Source organism: Selaginella moellendorffii, unplaced genomic scaffold (assembly GCF_000143415.4).
Source record: "Selaginella moellendorffii unplaced genomic scaffold, v1.0 SELMOscaffold_58, whole genome shotgun sequence".
In the NCBI taxonomy this organism is placed as follows: domain Eukaryota; kingdom Viridiplantae; phylum Streptophyta; class Lycopodiopsida; order Selaginellales; family Selaginellaceae; genus Selaginella; species Selaginella moellendorffii.
The window spans coordinates 692,440-715,166 of NW_003314319.1; the positions used below are offsets into that span (position 1 = coordinate 692,440).

A 22,727-nucleotide genomic window follows, 5' to 3' on the forward strand; every position below is an offset into this window, starting at 1 on the left:
GATGATAATTATAATCTCATCACTCACCTTCCTCCAGTGTGCCAGTGCCAAACTACTTGCTTTTTTTTGGGCAAAACCATAGCCTTGTTAGCTACAACCACTTGGATGAAAACACACACACAGTAAAGTACCTTGGAGCCTTGCTCCTTCACAACACGCGAGTATCACAAGAAGCAAACTTAAAACCTTGATCATCCTCCAATTCGAGCTCCTCGCAAATGAAAATCTTCGCACTGAAACCATACTATTTGAGCCAAATCCAGCGATGACGAGGGTGAAGATCACATCCTGGAGGAATCCCCACCAACGATTGAATTGAAAGCCACCTTAAAGTTTTTAGAGTGAACACCAGAAACTTCTTTTCGGTGGTACAAAGTCAAGATTCCTGTTATATACACAGTGAAATGTACAAATCGAATGAAACAATGTACCTGTGAGGAAGTCCTCCTTCTTTTCCTTTCTTTTCTCTCTCTCTGGTTTATCTAAGTCAGCCCCGCAACTTGTGTGTTCTCTTTTGCGAGCTCGAAGCTCTTGCGTGCGTCGACTTTGCAGCTCCTGTCAGCAGCGTACATCCGGCGGATCTGCTCTCTGTAAACACTTATCTCGTTGGAAGCTTTGGCTGGAACTCGAGCCATGGTGACCAACACCTTGGACCTCTCCTCCTTCTCCACGATCTCCACCACGTCTCCCATCCGGAGCTTCTGGTGAAAGTTCTCCACCTCCTGATGGTTTACTCGGGGTGTCATCTCCGAGAGCACGCCTGGATCGAGAAGAAAGTGATCCTCGCCTCTTTCCGTGACGAGGTCGGCAGCAGTGCAACCCGGAGGAAGCTCTTGAACAATCATCTATGGAGACACACAAGCAAAGTCAGCACAACTTGGAAACTTCAACAAACAAAAAGCTAGATACCTTTTCGTCTTTGAGCATGATCACGAACAGTGGATCGTCCTCGCTTTCCGGCGGTCCAGAAAAGGCGTGCCGACAATCGTCCTTGTGGAAAGGAAACGGGCAGGATGACTTCAAGTCCATATGTGATGGTGAAACTCGTAGCTTGTTGTCCATGATTTCGCTGTGCCAGGTGAGGATCCATCTTGCCCATTCCACCCGTTGCAAAAGGAAAGCGGAGTGCTTTGTATCGTTTCCTTCCTTGTATCGCCAGTGCGCAGCCATACCGAATTCGGCATGGCTGTGCATTTCTTTCGTTCTTATCTGAACTTCCAAAGGAAGACCATCCTTGCCGCTTACAACTGTGTGCAATGACTGATACCTGCGAAAGGCGGACTCAGTTCAAAGCTCCAAAACATGAAAGCCAGCCACTTACCCGTTAGCCTTTGGCTGTTTGATGTAATCCTTTAGTTTTCCTGGAATGTGATCCCAGAGCTTGTGCACAAACTCCAAGGCTTTGTAGCAATCAGCTTCATCTTTGACAATCAAACGAAGACCTCGGACATCGTATATTTCATCAATACTGCGCCCTTTCCTGCAAATGACCAATGATGAGACGAAATCATAAAGTGCTTTTTGTCAACTTACTTCTTCATCTTAGTGTAAATGCTGAAAAGAGTTTTAGACCGGCCACAAAGATCTTCGATTTTGATCTTACTTTTACGTAGCGCCTTGTCAAGCTGCTCAATCGCCGACAGTACCACGCCTCCGCGGCAGCATTCTATCAGTTTGGCAGCAAGTTCCTGATACTCGGTAGGATTTAAGTACTTGAAACACAGGTCCTCCATCTCTGCTTTCCAGCTCCATATTCCCAGCCTGTTTGCTATGGGTACGAGGATTTCGAGAGTTTCACTGGCGATCCGGTTCTGCTTCTCCGTTGCCAAAGCTTCCAAAGTTCGCATGTTGTGCAGCCTATCAGCAAGCTTGATCAACACCACACGCACGTCGACCATCGCTAGAAACATTGTCCTGAGACGACCTGCTTCTAGCGTCTTGCTAGCGATGTTGTTGTCCCTAGCAAGCTGGCTTAGCTGACTTATCTTCGATACCTGTTTAGAACCAAAGTTAGTACCATCGTTCAAAAACAGTATCAAAACTACATCTTACCCCTACAACAAGGTCAGCGACATCGTCTCCAAAAATGGCACGAATTTGCGCCTCGTCAATGCTTGAATCATCTAGCGTGTCATGTAGTAAACCAGCGGCAACTACGGTGGCTTCCGCACCAGCCGACGCCAAAAGTATAGCAGTCTCTACGCAGTGAGTCAGGTAAAGTTCTCCGCTCCGCCTAAACTGCAAGAAAGCAAGCAAGAACACGTAAGAAGATAAGAAGAAGGAAACAAGAAAAGAGAAAAACTTACATGACCGCGATGAGCTTCTTCGGCCAATCTAAACGCTTTGATTATGAACGGATCCTTGAAAACCTTGTGCCGCCGCTGGGCGTCCACCAAGATCTCATTTGGTGAAGCCTGTTTCGCCGTTCTGGAATCCGGCACGTCACTAAAGTCAAAGCCCACGAAAGAATTACCGCCATTATGTACAAGGAAATCCGTGAGCGCTGCTGTCAAGCTCTTGCTCTCCTCTTGACTAACTTCGAATCCTTCTCTCCTATAAACCGGTGTCCGCGTGTCAGCAGTGGCAATACCTCTACCCCACGAACCAACGTGTGGATCCAGCGGAGGAAGATCAGCGCAAACAGGAGCTTCGCGCCCGGCCACCGAGAAGATGCAGCTACTGTAAGTGTATGGGCTCTGGATGATCGAGACCGAGCTGCGCTTGCCAAACGAAGATCCGGGAATGTTAATGCTACCGCTGCGACCATCCTCCCATTTGGGATGATCCACTTGAGAGACGCTCCTCACCGACGATGACAAGCTGCCCGACTCCAGCGCGTCACTGATCGCGCAAGACGAGTGCTGCCGCGCATTGGGACTGGCGAAGAGGTAGGAGAGGCCGCCGGCCCTTGACTGCCGTGGCCCCGAGCTCTGCCCGCCCTGGAGCCAGCAAAGATGGGCCTCCGAGTCGCTAGAGACGCCGCTGCTGTGGTGAGTGGAGCAATGGCTGCCGCAAGAAACAGGGGCCGGAGGGGAGCTGGAGTAGAGCGCCATGGAGCAAACGACCATCTGCCGCCTCGAATCGATCAAGCCTGTGCTGGAATCCCTAGATCGCCCTGCGCCACCGCTACATTCTCACTACGATCCTTAATCTCTGTATCCTAAAATCGCCTCCCATGGCCGAATCCCCAGACAAATCGCCGCAGACAAACACGACCCTAGCTACGCAGATCTTACACGATTGGAAGCTCCCGCGTCGCGGCGCCCTGCCCAGAAATATAAACCCTAGCCGGTCCTAGCGGCGCCGCTGCTGCGCCGCCGGCATCTCCGCCGCCGATTTTTCCGGACTCTTTCGTAATTCCGCCCACGTGGCGCCGACGGTTGTTAGGATAAGCTTAACTCGAGAGGATATCTCGTGAATATGCCAGTTACCCCACCACACGATCTACCTTCGTTACACGGCATGGGGACACGCATACGCAACACGCAAACGTGACGCCTGGAAGGAGCATGCGTGCCCCACCACGTGTCGGGCGGCAAATTCGAAATTGGGCTCTTGTAAGGATTAGGGTTCTTCCAAATCATCTAGGGTTCTTCCAAATCATCACCTACAAAACCGTGATCCTTTTCGCTAGCACACATGAGGGTGACGATCGCTTCAAACCCCGCCAAGGGCTGATACAAAGTAAATTCGTACTTCTCTACTGCCTGGGGAAGAACTCCAGCATCGCTGCCAATCTGGAGATGGAACTCGTAAACATTCACGAATTTCGTGCCACAAACGACTCCGTACGCCAGATCTCTCGAGGCCTGGTGCTGCTGGATCTTCCGCACGCCCTGGATCAATCTCCCCAGCGCCTCCGCGAACTCCATCTCATGGCTCTGAACTTGCAGCATCCACACCACCCGCGACCATTCCTTCTCTTTCGAATCATGGGATGGTTTGGCGAGTTTCATGAAGTAGAAGCTCCCGACGTAGCATTCGTCGTCGCGAAGAGCGTATGGAACCGGCGCCTCCCTGACAATTGTCCTGAGGACTGTGCGGTAGCCATAGAGAGCCTCCACCTCCTTCTTTCGGAAATCTAAGGCTTCAGCATCATCCTCTCACATGTCTGCCTTTGCCAGATCCAACCACGGCTTGCAGCGGAATTCCTTGTGGAGCCGATCCAGCAGCTCCTCGCTTGCATATCCCCCGTCGAAAATCGCCAGGTCCGACGACTTGATGTCCACACGCGACGCCGCTAGCGCACTCATCGCCACGGGAGTCGATATTCCTGCCATCGAAGAGATAATTCTTTGAAGGCCAAAAGGATTCGCCAACCTGAGCGTATGATCTCTTTCTCCAGCAGCACCTTGCACACCCATTCCGAGACGCCCATATCGAGAAGCTTGCCGGCATCGAATTTCCGCAGCTGTTCTCCTCTGTGGATGCCACTCGCGGCGAGCAGCGATTGCAGCTCCTCTTGTTCGCGTTTTGGGATGCTCGGCGCCACTAACCCCAGAAGATCGCCTATCAGGGACGTTCTCACCTTTCCTTTAAACGCCAACTGAGCCTTCCATGCCGCAAGTGCGTCGTTGCTTGTAGTCGCCATAGCCAAGTCACGAGAGTTTAGGGTTCGAGTATTTATACTTTCGGAAGGAAAAAAGGGAGTAAAGAACCATTCTAAAAACTTTGGCATTGCTTTTTGGGTGAACGAAGACAAAAGTGTTCCAGAAAGGAAGATCTTTTACTATTTCATCCAAGGAGAAACGAGAAAAAACATGAGAAGCGAGTTCTTGGTGGTTCACCGCCGCTACTGCTTGAGCTCGGCTTTCTTCTTCTGCCATAGCCGATCCAGCGCACTGTCCACATCTCCCTGGAAAGAGCACGAAGAAGAACTACTAACTCAAGAGAAGAGAAAGTCGCGGAGATTTACCTGAGATCGGACAGCGCCGCAGAAGGCGAATGTGGTGTACTTGCCGATGTAAACTCCCTGGGAATCCAGATGCCCGACATTGATCTGCACGGACGCATGATCCTTGGAAGTGATGAGCCTGTTGGTCGACGAGCTGCGCAAGAAAATCAATCGCGCTGATGAGAGCGGCCACAAAGGAAGCGGGAGATTCGCGCTTACCACTTCCTGGGGATGTAGAGATCGACGTTCTCGCCCTCCTCGTTCTGCATGATGGCGCTCTTTCTCCTCCTCAGCCGCAGCACAACGAAAGAACCCTAATGATACCCTAGATCTGCGAACGAACGGCTGCGATTCAAGTTTTTCAAAGCCTTCATGGTTTAGGGTTCTTTAGCATATTTCTTTTTTATTTTATTTTATTGTGGCATGGCTTGCGAGGCTCCGGGATCCAAGGCGGTCTTCGTCGATCCAAGATTCTCAGCGGGCAAGGAAGGGATTTCGCGAAGATTTCGAGTGGAATCGAGGCCTCTGCGGCGGAATGGGAGAAGAGGATCGCATTTGCGATCCTCTTTTTCCTTGGCGCAGCGTCGCACGGCACTGAATGATAGGTTTAGCTCTGTGGCGAGGCGATTTGAGCCCGCATTGTCGAAAATCCTGCGTTGGATCGAGGGATCGCGCCGTGAGGATGAGCTTTCCGTGAGGTACGATCCAGATGCCATTTCTTCGTATTTCCAAGCGCGGCCATTTAGAGTGATTGCGAGAGTTTTAGCCGTAGCGTCCGAGTGCTCCTTGTTTATCTTAAGCATTGTGCTTGACAAGACTTTAGATAAGTCGAGAGAGAACGAGAGGCGTCGCGCTGCCGAATTCTTGCTGCTCATCACTAAGCTCGGGCCGACTGCTATCAAGGTACGCAAATTCATGTTTTCTCCCCTTTTGTTCTGAAGCTCATCAATTGTTTCGGTGTTTTTCGATAGATTGGCCAAGCTTTGAGCATTCGACCCGACATGGTATCCACTGCTTACTTGGAGCAGCTCCAAAAGCTTCAAGACAAAGTGTCTCCATTCTCGAACGAGTTGGCTACGCAAATGATCGAAAAGAATATTGGAAACGATGTTTTCTACGACATCTCATCGGAGCCAATTGCTGCGGGCTCTTTGGGCCAGGTACGCTGCGTACAAAACTTGGTATTCTCTAGGGAATGTGAAATCCATCTTTCAGGTGTATAAAGCTCGACTGAAAAGTAATGGCGACGTCGTTGCTGTCAAAGTACAGAGGCCCGGAGTGCTCCAAGTCATCGCTTGCGATCTATTTATTTTGCGACTAGTCGCAGGCACTTTACAGCGCATGTTAAAGTCTCACTCGGACTTTGTCGATCTTCTGGACACCTGGGCTTTGCGGTTTTTTGACGAGCTTGACTATTTCAAAGAGGTTTGTTCCACGGTCATTTCAGTGTTTGCATCTTACGTTTATTTAGCAGGCCAATAATGCGCAAAGATTTATAAAGAGCATGTCTCCAGTTCCGATGGTTGTGATCCCCAAAGTTTATATGGAGTATACATCTGGTCAGGTAACAAAATTTTTCTTGTGCTTGTACTTCCCATTTGTTTTACGTTCTCCTTTAGGTTCTCACGACAAAATGGATTGATGGAGAGAAGTTATCGGAAATCAGAGAAGCGAATGCATTGTCTCTGGTAAATACTGCTCTGACTTGCTATTTGTTTCAACTTCTCGAGAGTGGTTTCCTTCATGCGGATCCTCATCCCGGAAACCTTCTGCGGACCGAGGATGGACGCCTTTGTATCTTAGACTATGGATTAATGACAGAGGTGGGCTTACCGTTTCAATTTCTTGTTTTTTTTCATTGCCATTGAATAAACATTGTTATCCACAGCACAGGTTACAGAAGAACGGCAGTTAGCAATGATTGAATACCTGGCACATGTAGGAAACTCCGATTACGTTGGTGTAGCCGAAGATCTTGTGAAGCTGGGTTTCTTGCCAGATCAAACTGATCCTAGAATGACTACTACAATAGTACCAGAAGTTACTCGAATTTTTACGGAGCTACTCCGTGGTGGCGGCGCACGAAAGGTTAACATGCAAGAGGTAAGTTTATTTTTACTTGATTCTTTCTGCTAATTTCTCGTGTCACAGATATCCAATGGCATCGCAAAAATCTCCAAAGATTATCCTTTAGTTGTTCCATCGTACTTTTCACTGATCATTCGCGCATTCTCGCTGTTGGAAGGGATTGGCCTTGAGTTTGATCCAGACTACACTATCACAAAGGAGTGTTATCCATATGTCGCGAAGCGTCTAGTCACCGATGACAGGTTTGGCAACCACTTTGGCTGTAGGTTGAATAACACGTACTCATGGTTACAGCTCTCGAATGCGAAAAGTTCTCAAGTACTTTTTGTACTCCGAGAACAATCAGCTCAATGTGACAAGACTGGAGTATATATTTACCAGCTTTCAGGACTTTCAGAAGCTCATGTCTCTTGAGCAACACAGCAATGATTTTCCAGACGATTTTGCCAAGCAATCAGTGTCTCTGCTACTTGATCCTAAATGAAGCTTTATTCAAGAGCTTGCGCTGGCTGAGGTATGTTTTTGTTTTGGTAAAGATCCTCTAAAACATTTTCTTTCAGTTCGTGCGTTTGGTTGATGCTTTGTCTCGAACTGCTCATCTCCAAGTTTGGCAGTTTTTCTCTTCTGTTTTAGGACTTCCCATTCCAGGTTTCATTATTGGTGCCATACACTTGTCTCAAGAAGATAAAAAGTCTATAGAGACACTTCAGCGACTGTGGCCTTGGCTGCAACCTTACTTGTTCTCGGACAAATCTGGTGCAGGTAAGTGACATTACTTGGCCTGCCCAAACAAATGTGTCAACTAATTGTTGCCTCTGCAGCATTGATCGATCTTGCTCGTCAAATCATTGGCGTGGCACCAGACATGTATCGCCACAGCTTTATTCTGTCTCAGAAGTTCGTTATCATGCTTCTACAAAGGCAGGCTCTCCGCTACGCTGACGAACTTACAGGGAAAAGCCTTGGAGTGGCCGAGTGGGACAAGGATCCTGCAGCATTGGTTCGCAAGCTTCCATGGTATGAAAATATCTCTGATGGGCCTCTTACCTGTTTGCTGTTATCGCCTTATAGGACATAAATCTGTCTAACAGGCACCACATTATGGCGATTAACAGTTTGTGCCGACATCTGGCTCTTCCGGAGTTAGAAGCTCGGTCCTTAGTTAACACTCTCAGCAAATTGGATGCAGACTGCTAAACAAAGTTCGTCTAGCCGGGAAGATATGTGTAACAAGAGTTCGACGGCACGCTTCCGGTACGAAATTGTTTAGTTGGAGGCTTGGGCTGACAAACTCTACAGGCTTTCACAACGAATCAGTTTATTCCAGACAGACGGTGACGGCGCAGATGCGACTTATTGGAGCAAATGACACCTTCTCTCGACAATCCATGCGCAAAGGCAGGACTTGTTGGGAACGCAACTGCGCGGCTAATGTAGACGTTCATTTTCAGGCTCGAGAGCGAAAAACTGGAATTTTGTCTGCACGGTACCTTCCCAAGGTTTTGTCGAAGTTGAAGTTGACGTGGTATAGCTTTGCTATATGAGTTCGACTTCAGGACGCAGCGAACAACTGTGACTTAGTCCGGCAACTCTTTACATTCGTGACTTGAGCATCAACCTTGCAAGGTAAACCTCCCTTCTTTTTTTTTCGTGCTTGACACCCTATGCGCCTTGCCGAAGTTTCCAGGACTTTCAAAGGGATGGTCTGTGATCTTGTGATTCCGTCACAACGCTGTCGCATTATCCAGGTTCTCGTCATTCATCTAGAAACCGCATCTCTTTCGATTCTGACCGGGTGCTTCTTGCCGGCCTACGATACCACCAGTATTATCTACCCAGCGGGAGGGCTTCACTTAGATCCGGTCAGCGAAACGAGGTTCTTTTCGTTTTAGGAGAGCTCTATGACGCAGCCAAAGCTTGAATGGTCGTCTTTGGTCGGCCTGTTGGTGTCACAGCTCCCTCGGGCAGCTGACATAGACCCGAGCCGCCCGCTCCGCTCCTCCAAGTTCTTCGCTCATGACAGGTTGAAAAATGGAGTGGAATGTCAACCCCCTAGATTCCACAGGGCTTCCAGCAAAGCAAGCCAGCAAGGTTAGTATAGTCTCTCTTTTATTCTTCCTTCTTTACGACTTTCTTTTCTAACTTTTTTTTTTTTGGTTTGTCTGGGCTGTGTCAAGATTCATGTGATTCCAGTCAAAGCTGCCTCTGCCGGACTTCAATCCTCACATGCTGGCACCGTGGCATAAAAAACGTAGAAAAATACGGCGCGATGGATTCATTCAACCGAATAGAAACCGATTTTGTTGACCTTGCCCGTGAAATCCACTGAAACAGGAAAGAGAGCAAGAAAAAAAAAAAAGGAACATGACCACTTGTTCCTAGCCTTTGTTGTTGTAGTCTTCAATTGGGAGTAGAAATGCTTGGGCTAGCTCGTGTTGCTGGATCCAACTTGGAAAAGAGAAAAGCAAGCAAGCAAGGTGTCGTACTGCACCGAAGAAAAAAAAATCTTCCGTACGGCATTTGATCTTCCAGATGAGATTTTAGATCCAAATCCAGTTGGGCTCTGAGTGGACTGTAAACACTTCATATTCAATCTCCAAGAGCATGGGACCCAAGACGGTACGTAGACCGTATAGTACTCCCATCCAAGGGGAAGAGATTCGGGCAAGCATTTCTTTCGTATAGATCCATCCAGGCGGTTGGATAGATTCCAATCCAACGGAGGGCAGCTGGGGGATCGTGTTTTTGAGTGATTGCACATTGTAATTTAATGCGGAATCTCAACCGTTTGTGATTGATTTATTCTAACTAGCATGCCTGTTTGGATCCAATTGCTTTGGTTTTTTAAAAATGGGCGAGAGATCAATGTTTTTTCGAGATGAGCACGACTTTGTTGTCAAGCCTGCAGTGCTGGGAATGGTATTTAATCGTAGGATCATATCAGTACCAACTTGGAAAGCTTGTTTACACCTAAATGTGCCACAAACAACTAGAAAGAAAAGCTGAGATTAAAAAATGGTGGACGAGCTAATCCATGTCTGGTAAAGAGCATCAAACAGCCTCTAACGTGGCAGCAGGCTCACGGAGGCATATTAAAATTGGATCAGGCAACAAGCCATAGAAACAATCGCTCTTGTGGCCGACAAGAACACGAACACGAAGAGGGCCTCATCGTGTTCTTTGTTGTTACTGCTGGAATTCCACCTTTGCGCCTCAAAAACGACGACGTGATGAACTGTAAATCTCCGAGTTGAACTGGAAAGCTGTGGTTCTTGGCTTGTATTTACTATAATATCCGTAAATAAATTTTAAAAAAACTTGACAATGGGATCCAGATGATTCGTGCCAGATCTTACAACGAGATTTTAAATTTCTTTTTTCTTGATGCTCCATCTGGTACCATGGACTGTCTTTGTTTTTGTCACTGATCGCTACTTCACTTCCCCATGTGGGTGATTTCGATTCCTCAAGCTCTCGAGTCTGGAGATTTCTGATTTTCTTAATGGCACGACAGGATCTAAGGTGTCACGCAAAGGCCCATGATTTTGCTGGCTCCCAGTTCATGAGATTGATCACATGATCGAATTTATATAAATTTTTCTTTGTGTATACCATGTGAATTTACATAGGGTTTGTTGACCAACAGAATCTCTCTCTCCTGACCTCTCGGCTTCTCCAGAAGCCAGAAAAGCAAAAATATATTTGATATTTTCTTTTTCTTTTCTATTATATTTGACATGACCAGCGTTTAGGAAGATCGGGAGGTAAAACAATCTCACGACCTTGCTTGACACGGCTCCACGATTCTCGCGGAGATTCCATATCATTTTGCGTTTAGACTATGCCCGGAATGCACCAGGGAATCAACCAGTCCACCCGCACCACACATTCTCTCATCCCATTCGAGCTCTCGAGTCCTCGAAAAGTTTTCCCCTTAGAAAACCATTTTTTTGCGCTAGCTTAAGCGGTTGTGTGGTGGCCTGTGGCGTGCTTGGAGATTCCAGCGCTTTCACACGACCAACGGCGAGCTATGCCACACAAAAGCTTTAAGAGCTGGCGTGATCCTTAAACAATTCGAAAAGCCACCATTGGGCATTTGAATGCGTCCATCGCAGTTCTTGGCAATTTGCCATTCGACCCATCATCCATCACCAATAGAAAATCTCCAAAAGCCCCTCTAGAGAAACTTGCAGGAGTTTAACACCGAATTGGATTCTCCTCTCTGTGCAGCGAATATCCCGTGGTCGCGCCAAACTTTCAAAAAGCAAATGTGTTGCACATGGGAAACTAGGGCACATAAAGGAAGATTTGGCCCCCCAATTCCTCAATGCCACAGATATGATGCTCCCTCCCTCTCAACACCTCACCACTAGGGGCGCGCCACGTCACGCCATGTGGCGCGAGATCACAAGGCGGGAATATCCACATCCACTTTTAGGGCTGGTGGCCCATTTTGGGCCAAAATGCCCATCTCTCTGACACGACGCTTTGCTCTAGGCATGACTTTGCCTGGCTGGCGGGAGGGGATTTTCCCCTCCCCGGCATTTTAACCAACAAGTGGGAAAGGACTTTTAAAGGCGCTGTCGAAAGTGCCCCCCGCCGGCACCATGTCATAGGCACCACCCAGTCCAAGTTGCGCGAGAGTGACGTGGCGCGTGTGTTGTTGGATATTTCGGGGACGCCGGCTTTAATGCGCACTTCCCCTCCCTCCACGTCATGTCGTTCCGCCACCCTTGGACGGGCCAATTAAATGACATGCGCTTTAGCTGCTGCCCGGCCCGGCCGGTCCCGGCCCCGGTCAATTCCCTCGTTTTCGTTTTTTTTTACCACGGCCTTTGGCGCGCCCGACCGGCGCCGCGAAGGGAAGCTCGTACCATCCGTACTCCTTGCCACCCTGTCAGCGCGTGCCGACAGCCCATTTCGCGCCATTGCCCGTGCACGTGCTTAGCTGGCTGCCAGCTGGCGGAATTTGAAGCGACGGGGGCGACGGCCGTTAACTTAAAGGGTGACGGCCCGGACGGGCTACGGTAGCCCCACCTGGTGGGCGTAACCGGCTGCAGCCCGTACCGGTTGCTGGCCACCGGCGGCACCGGTTTGCGCATTTACCTAACTCTCAGGAAAACGGCCGCCGCCCTGTAACGTCCCCGCCGGTCGGCGCCGCATTAAAATCAACCATTTAATTTTCCGGCCGGTGGATTTTCCCGCCCTTTCGCTATTTCCCCGCTAAATCTGCGTGTGCCACGTGTCACGCCAGTATATGGTTAACAGCTCCAAACAAATGGCTCTAAATGTGGCTGGCAGACTACTTAACAAGGAAGAACCCTAAAGATAAAAGTGGCCCGCCTTAACATTACAACAGAGTTCTTCCACAGCGAGAAAAGAGAGGAGCCGCCGCGAGAGATCGCGCGCGTTTTCGCTGGAATCCAGGGAATTTCTCGTCGGATTTCAGATTTGCTGCGCGCTGGGAGGTGATTTTGGTGTGATTCCCGGCGCGGGCGCACAGCAGCCGGGCAGCCAGCCACAGGTCGGGAGAAGAGAGGGGTTTTGGAAGCGCTGGAACTGGCTCATCGCAGGTGGAGAGAGTGGAGGCCCTGATTTCGTGGAAGAATCTCGAGATCTCTGGTCTTCTTAGAGATTTGGTTCTTCGTGGAAAATGGTTGCGGCGGTGGCTACTGGAAGGGGCTGGCCGTATTTCGATCCCGAGTATGAGACGCTGGCCGCCAGGATCAATCCTCCAAGGTTCGCTCTCACCAAAAAAAAAGAAAAAAAAATTCTTGCTGACTGATTTCGTGATGGTCTTCTCAGAGTTGTGATCGATAACAAGGTTTCGGAGCACGCCACCATCATCAAGGTGAGCTCCTCTCGCGAACCATTTCCTTTTTTTTTCTCCTTTTGTTCTTAAGATTTGTCCTCTTTTTCTTTCCAGCTTGATAGCTCAAACCGGCATGGGATTCTTCTCGATGTCGTCCAGGTCCTCACAGATCTCGACTTGTCGATACTCAAGGCCTTCATCTCCTCCGATGGTGGATGGTTTATGGACGGTAAGTCTCCATTCTCTTACGATCAAGCATCTCAAGCGAAGCTCTTACATGTTTGTTTTCTCCCCTCTTTCAGTTTTCCATGTCACAGATCGTGATGGGAACAAGCTCTCCGACGAGAAGGTCATCGCCCACATCGAGCATGTATGTAGAACTCTTCCTTCTCCCACATCAATCTTCTTTGCCGTCGCTAACAACGCTTGTAACTTTCCCATTCCAGGCTCTTGGCGAGAAAGGCGTATGCCAAGCGTATAGAACTTGCTCTGGAGCTCGAACAATTGGAGTCCAGTCGCTGGCTGAGCACACGGCCATCGAGCTAACCGGCAACGACCGCCCGGGTCTGCTTTCCGAGATCTCGGCCGTCCTCGCCAGCCTTGGCTGCAACGTTGTGGCCGCGGAGGTGTGGACTCACAACACAAGAGTGGCGTGCATGGTTTACGTGACCGACCACGAAGGCCATGGAGGTCCAGTGAAAGATCCCACCAAGCTCTGCCATATCAAACAGATGCTCGGGCAGGTGATGAAGGGCGATTCGCTCGACGGCAAGACTGCCAGGACGGACTTTGCCATGGGACTTACTCACACGGAGAGGAGGCTCCATCAGATGATGTCCGCGGACAAGGAGGAGGAGATGGAGGTAGCAGAAGAGGAGGCCGCGTTGAGCCCGGCCCCGACTTCCATCTCGGACTCGGTCGACTACAAGGGGAGGCCGACCGTAACAGTCAAGAATTGCGTGGAGAAAGGCTACTCGGTTGTCACGGTGCAGTGCGCGGACCGTCCCAAACTGTTGTTCGATACCGTGTGTACGCTCACCGACATGGAGTATGTGGTTTTCCACGCCACCATCGACTCAGAGGGCCCGAATGCGTTCCAGGTACTATTTTTCGCTCTGATTGTTTTTCGTTTTACTTTTATGTTTTCTTGTTTTTCTTCGTGTTGGTCTTTGCGTGTTTTTCTTTCGCGGAAGTGTGTTGTGTGACTTGGACTGTGTTTTGTTTATTGTCGCTTTGACGCCGGCTTGACTTGGTGCTACTCGCAAAATGGATCTCTTGGAAGTTGTCTTGTGTGTTCCGCGGGTGTTTGCGAGTGGAATCTGGAGCTTGTTCTGGACGCTTGCGGTGTCCGTTTTCGGATCTATGTCTGTTGTGCGTGTTGCGAGGCCTGGTTGCCAAGCTTGTGTGTTTTTTCGATGTGTATGATCGGTTTCTCTTGTGCTTTTGGACTCACGCTGGCCCTGTTTGTTTGATCCGCAGGAGTATTACATTCGGCATCTTGACGGATACACGCTCAATACCGAAACTGAACGACAAAGAGTCGTTCGCTGTCTGGAGGCTGCTATTCTACGTAGAGCTTCACAGGTACCAAGAGCTCCTCTTTTGTTCTTTTCTTCTCTTGGATCTGTATCTAACTAATTCCTTTCGGCATCAGGGCGTGAGGCTGGAGCTGTCCACACAGGACAGGATCGGTTTGCTGTCGGACGTAACCCGGATCTTCCGAGAAAACGGCCTGTCCGTGGCGAGGGCCGAGGTGACGACCCGAGACGACATGGCAGTGAATGTGTTCTACGTCACGGACGCCAACGGCGGGAGCGTGGACATGCGAGTGGTGGAGGCGATCCGGGAGGAGGTCGGGCTGGCCATCCTTAAGGTGACGCAGGAGAGATTCCCCCCGAAGATGCTCCATTCATCCCCGACCGAATCGGCCGACAAGTCGGCTGCTCGCTTCTCGCTCGGGAGCTTCTTCCGCTCACACTCGGAGAGACTTCTCTACACGCTGGGCCTGCTCAAGTCCTACACCTGAGGGGCGCTGTGTATATATTATTCCCCCGCCAACTCGTCGACGACTTCCATCGCCTGGGCTTCCGGAAGAAGGAACAAACGAACTTTCGAAGATCTGCGAAGAATTCCCGCTAGCTGCTGCTGCTGCTGCTGCTACCACCAGCCAAAATTTTCCTCCCTGAGCTTCTTCTCGTCTCTCCTCTGCTGAGAGAGTTCTTCCTTTTCTCTTATGTACATACGTCGGGTACAGGCTGGTGCCTGCGCTTTGATTCCTGTACATAGCTTAAAACGAGCGCTTGAAAGATAGAGAGAGAAAAAAAGAAGAAAAAGCAAAGCCTCAATCAAACAAGCCTCGAACGGCTTACCACCTTTCATTTCTTTTAAAGTGTAAATACTCTTTAATAGATATTATGATAGATTGTATAGATTAACAAGAAGAGTTAAATTCCACTAGTCAACAATGTAGCAAAGCAAAGAAGATAAAAGAAATGGCGCTTGCCTGGAGTCCAGCCACACCACTGCCAACTCTCAGACCACCACTGCGCGTCCACCACTGTGTGAGGAGAGCCGAGGTGAGGAGGAGATTCCAGTGTCGGAGCCTGTTTGGATTCAAGAGCAAGGCGCCCAAGCTCGAAATCGTCCAGGCCGGGGACCCTGTCTTGCATGAGGCCGCGCGAGAGGTGCTACACTCCGAGGTGAGCAGCGACACCGTCCAGAACACCATCCAAGGCTTGATTGATGCAATGCGGGAGGCACCGGCCGTGGGTCTGGCCGCTCCCCAGATCGGAGTTCCTCTCCAGGTAGGCCGATAGCTCCAGGTTGCCATGCCTTCCCTTCTTCTCTTCCAGATAATTGTGCTCGAGGACACCGCCGAGTATATCAGCTACGTTTCCCGCGACGAGGCTCTTTCCCAGCAGCGAAAGCCATTCGAGCTCCTGGTAAGTTCCTGTCCAATCCTTTCCCTTTCTTCGGGAGCTCATATATCTGCTCAGGTGATCATCAATCCCATCCTCAGACCCACCACCAGTGCCACTGCCAGGTTCTTTGAAGGATGTCTCAGGTGATCTCTTCCAAACTTTACTTTCTGCCGCTGATCTTTCTTCCCTGCGAGCTCTTTTGCTGCCAGCGTTCATGGCTTCCGGGCGATGGTGGAGAGGCACCTCGACGTGGAAGTCACCGGACTGGACCGCGAAGGCAGGCCATTGAAAGTGGAGGCTTCCGGCTGGCAGGCTCGAATCCTCCAGCACGAATGCGACCATCTCGCAGGGACCTTGTACGTGGACAAGTTCATCCCAAGAACTTTCAGGTCTACCAAAAACTTGTCCATGCCAATGGCACGGAGCTGTCCCAGACCTGGCTTATGCTCAGTAGAACATGCTTCTTCCACAGTTTAAAACTTCTAGTTACCAGCTTTTATCATGCTCTAGCCTTGGGAAAGCAAAACGAACTGGTTAGCTACGAGAGAATAAACAAAAATATACCTCCAAAGATATCATCAGGCTTGCAAAAGAATCGGGCCGATCCAGGAGCTAAACATGTCGCTCAATGCCACTTGAACTTCCTCCGAGCCGTGCTCACAAGCTATCAGCGTTGCCAGCAGCGGAAAAAATCTGAGCAGGTGCTTCTCAAACGATGACTCCTTCAGTCCGCCGACAGCTTGAAGCGTGGAAACCACGAGAGGAGCACGGGCACTCAGCTCACGCCTCCTAGACGAGCTGAGCGGAATCGACCAGAGAGGCTGAGCACTACTCTTGTCGCCGGAGTCCCAAGCAGCGGCAACACCGGTTGCGGTACAGAGGTACACTTGCAACACCTCCTCGCACAGTTCCACCAGGCGACCTTCCACTTCCGCGTCCTTTGCAAACTCGGGCTTCAAGACCGATAGAGTCTGCAAGAGGTTGAGGTAGGCGTGGTATGACTCGCTTTCCAGACGCAGTAGTGGGGGATCAGACAGCTGCGTTGCCACCTTCACTTGCTGCAGCTTCGTTCGGAGTGCGATGTCGCTGTTAACGTTGTGTGCATGCGCGGCCACAACGTGAAGAGTGTCCAGGAGAAGCATGGTGTGAGACGCTGCCAGGCGACTGCCGTGGTTCGTAAACAATTCGTTAACAGCCTGTAAAGCAAAGAAAGGCATGAGCAAAGAGAATGATGGAAGTCTGATTTAGTACCTGAACTAAGAGAAGCTGGACAGCAGTCCTGCACTTGTAGTCCGAGAGTGCTGCTTGGAGTCTAGTCATTTCCTCGGCCATGGCATCGTTCTCTGTTTTATATCCTTGAATAGCTTTCTGAAGCTCGATATCTTCCAGGCACTCCAGAACTTTGCTCATATCTGGGAGTGTGCCTTCGGCGGCCTCTTGCAGTGCGGCAAGAACTTCGTCCCACTTCTCATCCGTGAATAAATGTCCTGTGTGACTCATCAGCCTCACGAACGCGGCTACTCCAATTGCAGCCAAACTCTGGTGCGGTCTCTTTAGAAAGCCCGTAAGTAGCAGCAGTATTCTCCCTAACAGATGGGCGACCACCGGATAGAACTTTACGAACAAGTCCACCACAAGCTGCAGGGCCAGGGTACAAGTCTCGTACAGCCACGCATCCATTTCAAACTCTGGGTGATCATCTTCCGCTGCTTGTAAGGGCTCGATTGCTCGCCTGACATAATCAAAGAGAGGAAGTAGAACCGAGTCAAAGACTCGCTCCCAGAGCGCTGGAGAGAACATATGTCCGTGCGACCGCAATATATCGAAAAGCACTTCCAAAGCACTTTTGCGAATTTCAGGCCGAGGATCGAATGTCAATTCCGACAAGCCTAGAGAAGATCGAAACACAGAAAGTATGAGACACCTTCCACAACAACGGAAAAAACAAATTTACCTGCTAGCAAGGGAAACCAAAAATGCAAATCATCATCCCGATCAGTAAAAGTCGGCTCAGACATATCACCATTTGCCACGCGATCTTCCTTCTTTACGTAAGCACCAAGCTCGCCCTCCGCCAACTTGTGCGCACAGAACCTCAAAAATGCAATAGCATTCAGGCTGATGTCGTTGTTGAATCTGCTATTTGTGAAAGCGATGAGACAGTTAACACAGTCTGTGAACGTTGTCGTCTCTGTCTCCGTGATGAACGAGAAATACTCCCGGACAATTTTTTCGATAGTCTCAAAAGCCAGAAGCACCATACTCTTGTGCTCGTCTGTAGCTGCCGTGGTAAACACCTAGAAAATGACAGTCAGCTTGTGCATGCGAGCTATGAGAAAAACTTACCATGAACATAATCTTCCAGCCGGACTTCACGTTTTTAACGCGCGCAAAAACCATTTGCGACACGCAGCGAATCACCAGCTCCCGAATTTCAACAGAATTACTCTTCCGCATAACCACAACAAAAGGTTTCAGGAACTGGTTCTGGAAGTTGTAATTTGCCAGCTCTTCACGTTCCAGAAACTTCATTGCCAGTTGACGCAATGAATCCATTGCATACATTGCAATGGACAAGTTGTCAGAACACCCAACCGTGACGAAGTAGTCGGAGAGAACGTTCCAGATTCGCGACCAAACGAGTCTGATGCGGTTCATGTTGAAATGCCTGCAAAAAGCGTAATTTAGAAAATTGAGACCAGAAAGAAGCCACAGATTACTTACGATATTTCAACAATTTTGGTGAGGCTGAATACCCGAGGATCAGTTGGAGATCGTAGCTCCTCCATCGAAACTTTACAAAGCGCTTTTACAAAATCCACAATTGCCTCGCCGTTCAATCGGTCGCTGCGGGTAAATATCTTGTTCATCTCGAAGCTGCCAATCTGCTCCAGCATGTTGAGATTCGAAACCAAGTTGTTCATCTGCTCAGCAGTAACCGACCCAGCCGAATTTCCTCCAACTCCAGCACTTTCATACGATCCTCTTCTTGCGGCAGCAGCAGCATATTGCATTCGTCCAGGCCATTTCCGCTTAAGCACAGGAAGGACAGGCGATTTCAGCTGCATTGTTTTATCGGAGTCGGACTGCGGGGCGGCGAAAAAGGTGGCATCAGGAGGAGCGCCTTCACCAATAAGATGGAGATGCTCAAAGCGAGAAACACACGTCAGGACGTGCTCCCAGGCTTCCTGTAGATAGTTTCCATCTTCATCGGCAATGGATATCACCGCCTGCAGCATGGAATTACATTATGAGTATGAAAAGAGGAGAAAGAAAAAATACCTTAATAGAGTCTATGTTCTTCTGTTTTATATCAGCGGGCGAATGAAGATATGTGAATTTCGCTAGCGAAGTCACGAATGCGTCGCGCTCTGTCCGCATAGACATAATAGAAGTAACGCGGATTGCGTATCGAAATCCCTCGAGACACTGAAAAGTGATAACTTCGTCTTCACTCTTCTCCAGTGGAACACTGAAGGCTGCAAGCATTGGAGCCCATGTAACTTCGACCATGGGCCTTAAGATCTCGACATCAGACGGTGAGTAATAGACAGAGCTGCAAGAACGTTCAAATAAGTTCTCAGAAATATAAGAAATAGAAATGCTCTTACCCCGATTTGCCAGCCTTCTCTTTCAGCTGCTGTTGCATGTTCTTTATAATATCATCGCTCGTTTCCTGCAGTCTGTCTTCCTTGGGCCTACGAATAACGATGTTCAAAATACTCTCGATGCCGAGTATCCTGTTTGTAGGCTTGTTTGTTGGGACAAGACTGTCGGCCTTCATCTTTATCTCGCACTTAACAATACGATCGTATAAAGCACTCATAAACTCCTCGGGTAGATCATTTCCATCGTCAATTCCCCGATTGTTCTTCATAAACTCCGCTTTTGTCATCTGCAGTTAACCGTTGGCAGAAGTAAAAGGAAAACAGTATACTTACTTTGGATTTAACCATCGGATTGTGTGCGTCAGTGTTCAGCAGAATAACAGAGTATGCAAGCACGTAGGCGGTATCCGCACTGGTAAAGGCCTTGGGATTACATTTGCAGTATCGCTCTGCAAACTTCTCCATGATACGATCAATTTTTTGTGCTTCTCCTGGAAGTCTGAATCCTTGCAAAAAGATTCTGATGGCCTCGTCAAACTCCATTCCTTGGAAATTGAAGGAGTCAACGTAGGCATGCATAACCTTTAGAGGCAGCTCGTCATTTTCGCCCAGATAGTCTCCGATAACAGTCTTGTCCAGGCCGGTTGAACTTAATAAAAATCCTGCTATCTCCTTCGGCGAATCGCCGATCTTTTTGGCATTAATCAGGAACTGAATGCCTTTGCTAGGCTTCCGATTGAAAAGGGAAATGCCTTCCTGCAGTTTTCTAGCGTGAGAATATGATAAGAAGCATAGAACTTCAGTACCTGAAACTCCAACTTGTAAGCACGCCGTTGCTCAAAAGTTGCCACTTCAGACGTTTCTGAAGAGATTTCGGAGACGCGAGACTCAGCACCATCGCCATTTTCCTCAAAACCATTGTGACCAACGGAATTAGATTCACTGGTGCTGTCAGTTTGATCCAAACTTCTCAGGTAGGCTGCATCTGACAACCTAAGCTGCCTGTTGGCCCAGTCCCCCATCGATCGTAGCACGCCAACAAGAGATTTCATTGCAGCAAGCTTCATAGCGGCATCTTGGATAGGAGTCAAACTGCTCTCCACGCCCGGAGGTACACCTTGAGCAGTTTTAAGTAGTCCATTTACCAGCCTAGAAAATAGCAAATTATCAGCGAAGAACTTGAATTCAATCGAGGCATACCTTTCAAAAATGTTGTGGGAATCGACGTCGCAGTCATAGTTAACGAACAGGTCGACGAGAACTTGCGGGTCCACGCAAAGCTTATCTAGGAACCGAATGACTATCATCTTCTGCTGGTAGTTTGGTTGAGCCACGTTCTCGAGCACTCTAAGAACGATCGGCGGAAAAAAAACACCCACTTCAGCCTTGAGTCCTGCTCTGAATCTCAAAAGCAGACTCATAAAGATCGAGCAGGATAGTTGGAAAATATTCATCAGCTGTATACCACTGTTTCTCAGAAGTGACAAACAGAGGTATTGCCGTATGGCGCCGACAAACCTGCATTTCCAGCAACCAAAGCGTCAATCGTGAGGAACTCAAAGAGAAAGAGAGAAAACGCCATACCTGTCGCTTGTACGGAAAACCGCACCAGCGTTCTCCAGCAGCAGCTTCAGAAGCTCCAGTGCTAAAATCTTGCCACGCAACGAGACATTATCCATGGCTTCCTGAGGAGCAACCTTCATGGAAAGTTTGCAAAGGGCCCGGAACACGAGGAACGCATCTCGCCTCAGCTTGTTCGTTATTTGCACGTCCAAGTCCCCGTCCTTGTCCAAATCCGCGTCCGCAAACTCCCCCCTTTTCCCCTCGAGAGCGTTCTTGTACATGCTAACTTCCCAGTACTTCGCGTCGAGCATGTCCCTGTCGGTCGACTCCAGAAAATCAGAGCTGCCGCTATTCTCCGTGGCTGCCGTGGACTCGAAAGCACCGTCGTGCTTCAGAGACTTGAACGACGTAGCGGGACTCAAGGCCACCTCGATGTCTTGCACCACCTTGGTGATAAAGCTCTGGACAAACTGCGTTGTGTTGGTGTCGGAAGAAGACCTCTCGGCTGGCTCCATGAGATCCGTCACAACAATGGGCTGGACGGGCACCGTGGACGAATCCGCCTCCATCCTCCTAAACACGATCACCAGCATCTGTGTGAGCGACGCCTTGGCCGTGGTCTGGTTTACTGGTGCCTTGCTCCCGAGGAAAACGTTGTAGCACGTCCGGACGGCCTTGAGCAAGCAGTCTCCATGGACTCGCAAAGTGGTCGAGGTCACAGCCGTGAGCAGCGTCTTGAGAACCAGGAGCTCGATCTGCTCGTCACCCAGCTCGTGACACTTGCAGACGTTGTCCATCATCTGGACGAGCACCAAAAACTCAGATCCACTCTCGGCATCCACCTCTCCCCGCAAGTGGCCGTGAGCGATGAGCTTCTGGATGCAATCCAGCGCTGGATCTGCCAACTTGGCCGACTGGCTGTCGCAGGCAGTGACGAGAGGCTGTAGAATGAGCTCGGCGGAGCTGGCATTGTAGCACACTGGCCCGTCGAAGAGGAAGCTCTCGAAAGCCCTGGCGTGGAACTTGGAGGATTCCAATCCCGCGGCGGCGGCGGCAGCTGCGGCGGCAGCTGCAGTGGAATTGCCATTCTCCTTGGCGCTGGGAGCATTGAGGCGCTCCTGCGCGGCCTTGCATTCCTGGACGAGCTTGCCGTGCCCACGCCACGACGTGTTCTTGACGATCCGGTCCAGCGCCGCGCCGATGAGCTTGGGGAGCCCTAGCCGCGGCTCCGCCACTGCATCTGTCGCCTCAGAATCCGCAGCTTCCCCCATGGCTGATAGAAATCCCCTGCGATCTAAACCCTAGCCATCGCTTACATGGAGGATCTGGTAGATCTGTGGCGCGCCATCACACAGCTCCGCCCTAGCTTCCCATCGCTCCCCGCCTACCACTTAGACGGAATATGCAATTGCTGGAGAAATAGAATTTAGATGTAAAGGTTTTTAATTCACTGATAGTAAAATGCTATGGCTTCCATTCTCCAGTTCGCTTCATCCTACTTTGCAAGAGCAAGTGCGATTCATCCTACTCAGTGCTTCTTCATGTTGTCCGCGCGCTCCACGTTCATTATCAGCTCTAGTCCACGATTTAAGTTTGCTATTTTCCTGACGAAATACCTAAAATTTGAAAATTGCGTAAAGCCCCTATTTGCAAATATGCCGAAGTTTTAGAATTTTGCCTGTTTTTTCTATGAAAGCTAATAAAAAAGGGTTCTGATATGACATCGTATAGAATGCTCTTGGGGTGTTTGCACAGCAAATCTATCCAGAATTTCGATAGCAATTCCTTTACCGCACCCAGCCCACTGCGAGGAGCACATTCTAAAACTTTCTGTGATTGCA

The 22,727-nt window shown here is 49.5% G+C and overlaps 7 protein-coding genes and 1 long non-coding RNA gene across 11 annotated transcripts; 4 read left to right on the plus strand and 4 right to left on the minus strand.

Annotated features, from left to right (window-relative positions):
* Positions 1–359: 359 nt before the first annotated feature.
* LOC9651146 (probable GTP diphosphokinase RSH2, chloroplastic) lies at positions 360–3,314 on the minus strand. The gene is made up of 6 exons (XM_002983524.2): positions 2,307–3,314; positions 2,053–2,238; positions 1,534–1,994; positions 1,322–1,480; positions 910–1,267; positions 360–845 (listed from the first exon to the last, which is right to left on the minus strand). The coding sequence occupies exons 1-6, from the start codon at positions 3,066–3,068 to the stop codon at positions 483–485; spliced, it is 2,289 nt and encodes a 762-aa protein (XP_002983570.2). The 5' UTR covers positions 3,069–3,314; the 3' UTR covers positions 360–482.
* A 738-nt stretch (positions 3,315–4,052) lies between these two features.
* LOC112351209 lies at positions 4,053–4,682 on the minus strand. The gene is made up of 2 exons (XM_024688651.1): positions 4,321–4,682; positions 4,053–4,273 (listed from the first exon to the last, which is right to left on the minus strand). The coding sequence occupies exons 1-2, from the start codon at positions 4,676–4,678 to the stop codon at positions 4,104–4,106; spliced, it is 528 nt and encodes a 175-aa protein (XP_024544419.1). The 5' UTR covers positions 4,679–4,682; the 3' UTR covers positions 4,053–4,103.
* A 25-nt stretch (positions 4,683–4,707) lies between these two features.
* On the minus strand, positions 4,708–5,245 carry LOC9651147 (40S ribosomal protein S21). Its single transcript, XM_002983525.2, has 3 exons — positions 5,114–5,245; positions 4,916–5,048; positions 4,708–4,855 (listed from the first exon to the last, which is right to left on the minus strand). Exons 1-3 carry the CDS (start codon positions 5,161–5,163, stop codon positions 4,793–4,795), a joined length of 246 nt encoding a protein of 81 aa, XP_002983571.1. The 5' UTR covers positions 5,164–5,245; the 3' UTR covers positions 4,708–4,792.
* Positions 5,246–5,310: 65 nt separating this feature from the next.
* Positions 5,311–8,427, plus strand: LOC9651148 (uncharacterized protein sll0005). Its single transcript, XM_002983435.2, has 12 exons — positions 5,311–5,797; positions 5,866–6,054; positions 6,110–6,319; positions 6,369–6,458; positions 6,514–6,717; positions 6,788–6,997; positions 7,046–7,224; positions 7,277–7,496; positions 7,543–7,744; positions 7,804–7,999; positions 8,054–8,236; positions 8,282–8,427. The coding sequence occupies exons 1-8, from the start codon at positions 5,318–5,320 to the stop codon at positions 7,464–7,466; spliced, it is 1,752 nt and encodes a 583-aa protein (XP_002983481.1). The 5' UTR covers positions 5,311–5,317; the 3' UTR covers positions 7,467–7,496; positions 7,543–7,744; positions 7,804–7,999; positions 8,054–8,236; positions 8,282–8,427.
* A 6-nt stretch (positions 8,428–8,433) lies between these two features.
* On the plus strand, positions 8,434–9,341 carry LOC112351210. Of its 2 annotated transcripts, none has more exons than XR_002994048.1 (4): positions 8,434–8,608; positions 8,663–8,730; positions 8,808–9,073; positions 9,160–9,341. It is a non-coding gene; the product is annotated as an uncharacterized LOC112351210 (long non-coding RNA). The 2 variants fall into 2 exon arrangements; XR_002994049.1 differs by having other exon boundaries at positions 8,670–8,730.
* A 2,944-nt stretch (positions 9,342–12,285) lies between these two features.
* Positions 12,286–15,167, plus strand: LOC9655042 (ACT domain-containing protein ACR3). Its single transcript, XM_024688649.1, has 7 exons — positions 12,286–12,721; positions 12,788–12,833; positions 12,909–13,023; positions 13,097–13,164; positions 13,241–13,894; positions 14,274–14,378; positions 14,449–15,167. Exons 1-7 carry the CDS (start codon positions 12,636–12,638, stop codon positions 14,818–14,820), a joined length of 1,446 nt encoding a protein of 481 aa, XP_024544417.1. The 5' UTR covers positions 12,286–12,635; the 3' UTR covers positions 14,821–15,167.
* A 95-nt stretch (positions 15,168–15,262) lies between these two features.
* On the plus strand, positions 15,263–16,286 carry LOC9655043 (peptide deformylase 1A, chloroplastic). Of its 2 annotated transcripts, XM_002983437.2 has the most exons (4): positions 15,263–15,598; positions 15,647–15,736; positions 15,791–15,858; positions 15,925–16,286. In XM_002983437.2, the coding sequence occupies exons 1-4, from the start codon at positions 15,287–15,289 to the stop codon at positions 16,190–16,192; spliced, it is 738 nt and encodes a 245-aa protein (XP_002983483.2). In that variant the 5' UTR covers positions 15,263–15,286; the 3' UTR covers positions 16,193–16,286. The 2 variants fall into 2 exon arrangements, with proteins under 2 accessions (XP_002983483.2, XP_024544418.1); XM_024688650.1 differs by having other exon boundaries at positions 15,647–15,858.
* On the minus strand, positions 16,108–22,472 carry LOC9655044 (brefeldin A-inhibited guanine nucleotide-exchange protein 2). 2 transcript variants are annotated; one of them, XM_002983526.2, is made up of 12 exons: positions 20,908–22,472; positions 20,524–20,841; positions 20,130–20,472; positions 19,657–20,079; positions 19,327–19,610; positions 18,998–19,271; positions 18,440–18,945; positions 18,062–18,383; positions 17,670–18,012; positions 16,967–17,604; positions 16,280–16,911; positions 16,108–16,226 (listed from the first exon to the last, which is right to left on the minus strand). In XM_002983526.2, exons 1-11 carry the CDS (start codon positions 22,155–22,157, stop codon positions 16,294–16,296), a joined length of 5,319 nt encoding a protein of 1,772 aa, XP_002983572.1. In that variant the 5' UTR covers positions 22,158–22,472; the 3' UTR covers positions 16,108–16,226; positions 16,280–16,293. The 2 variants fall into 2 exon arrangements, with proteins under 2 accessions (XP_002983572.1, XP_024544416.1); XM_024688648.1 differs by lacking the exon at positions 16,108–16,226 and having other exon boundaries at positions 16,228–16,911.
* Between the last annotated feature and the right edge of the window lie 255 nt (positions 22,473–22,727).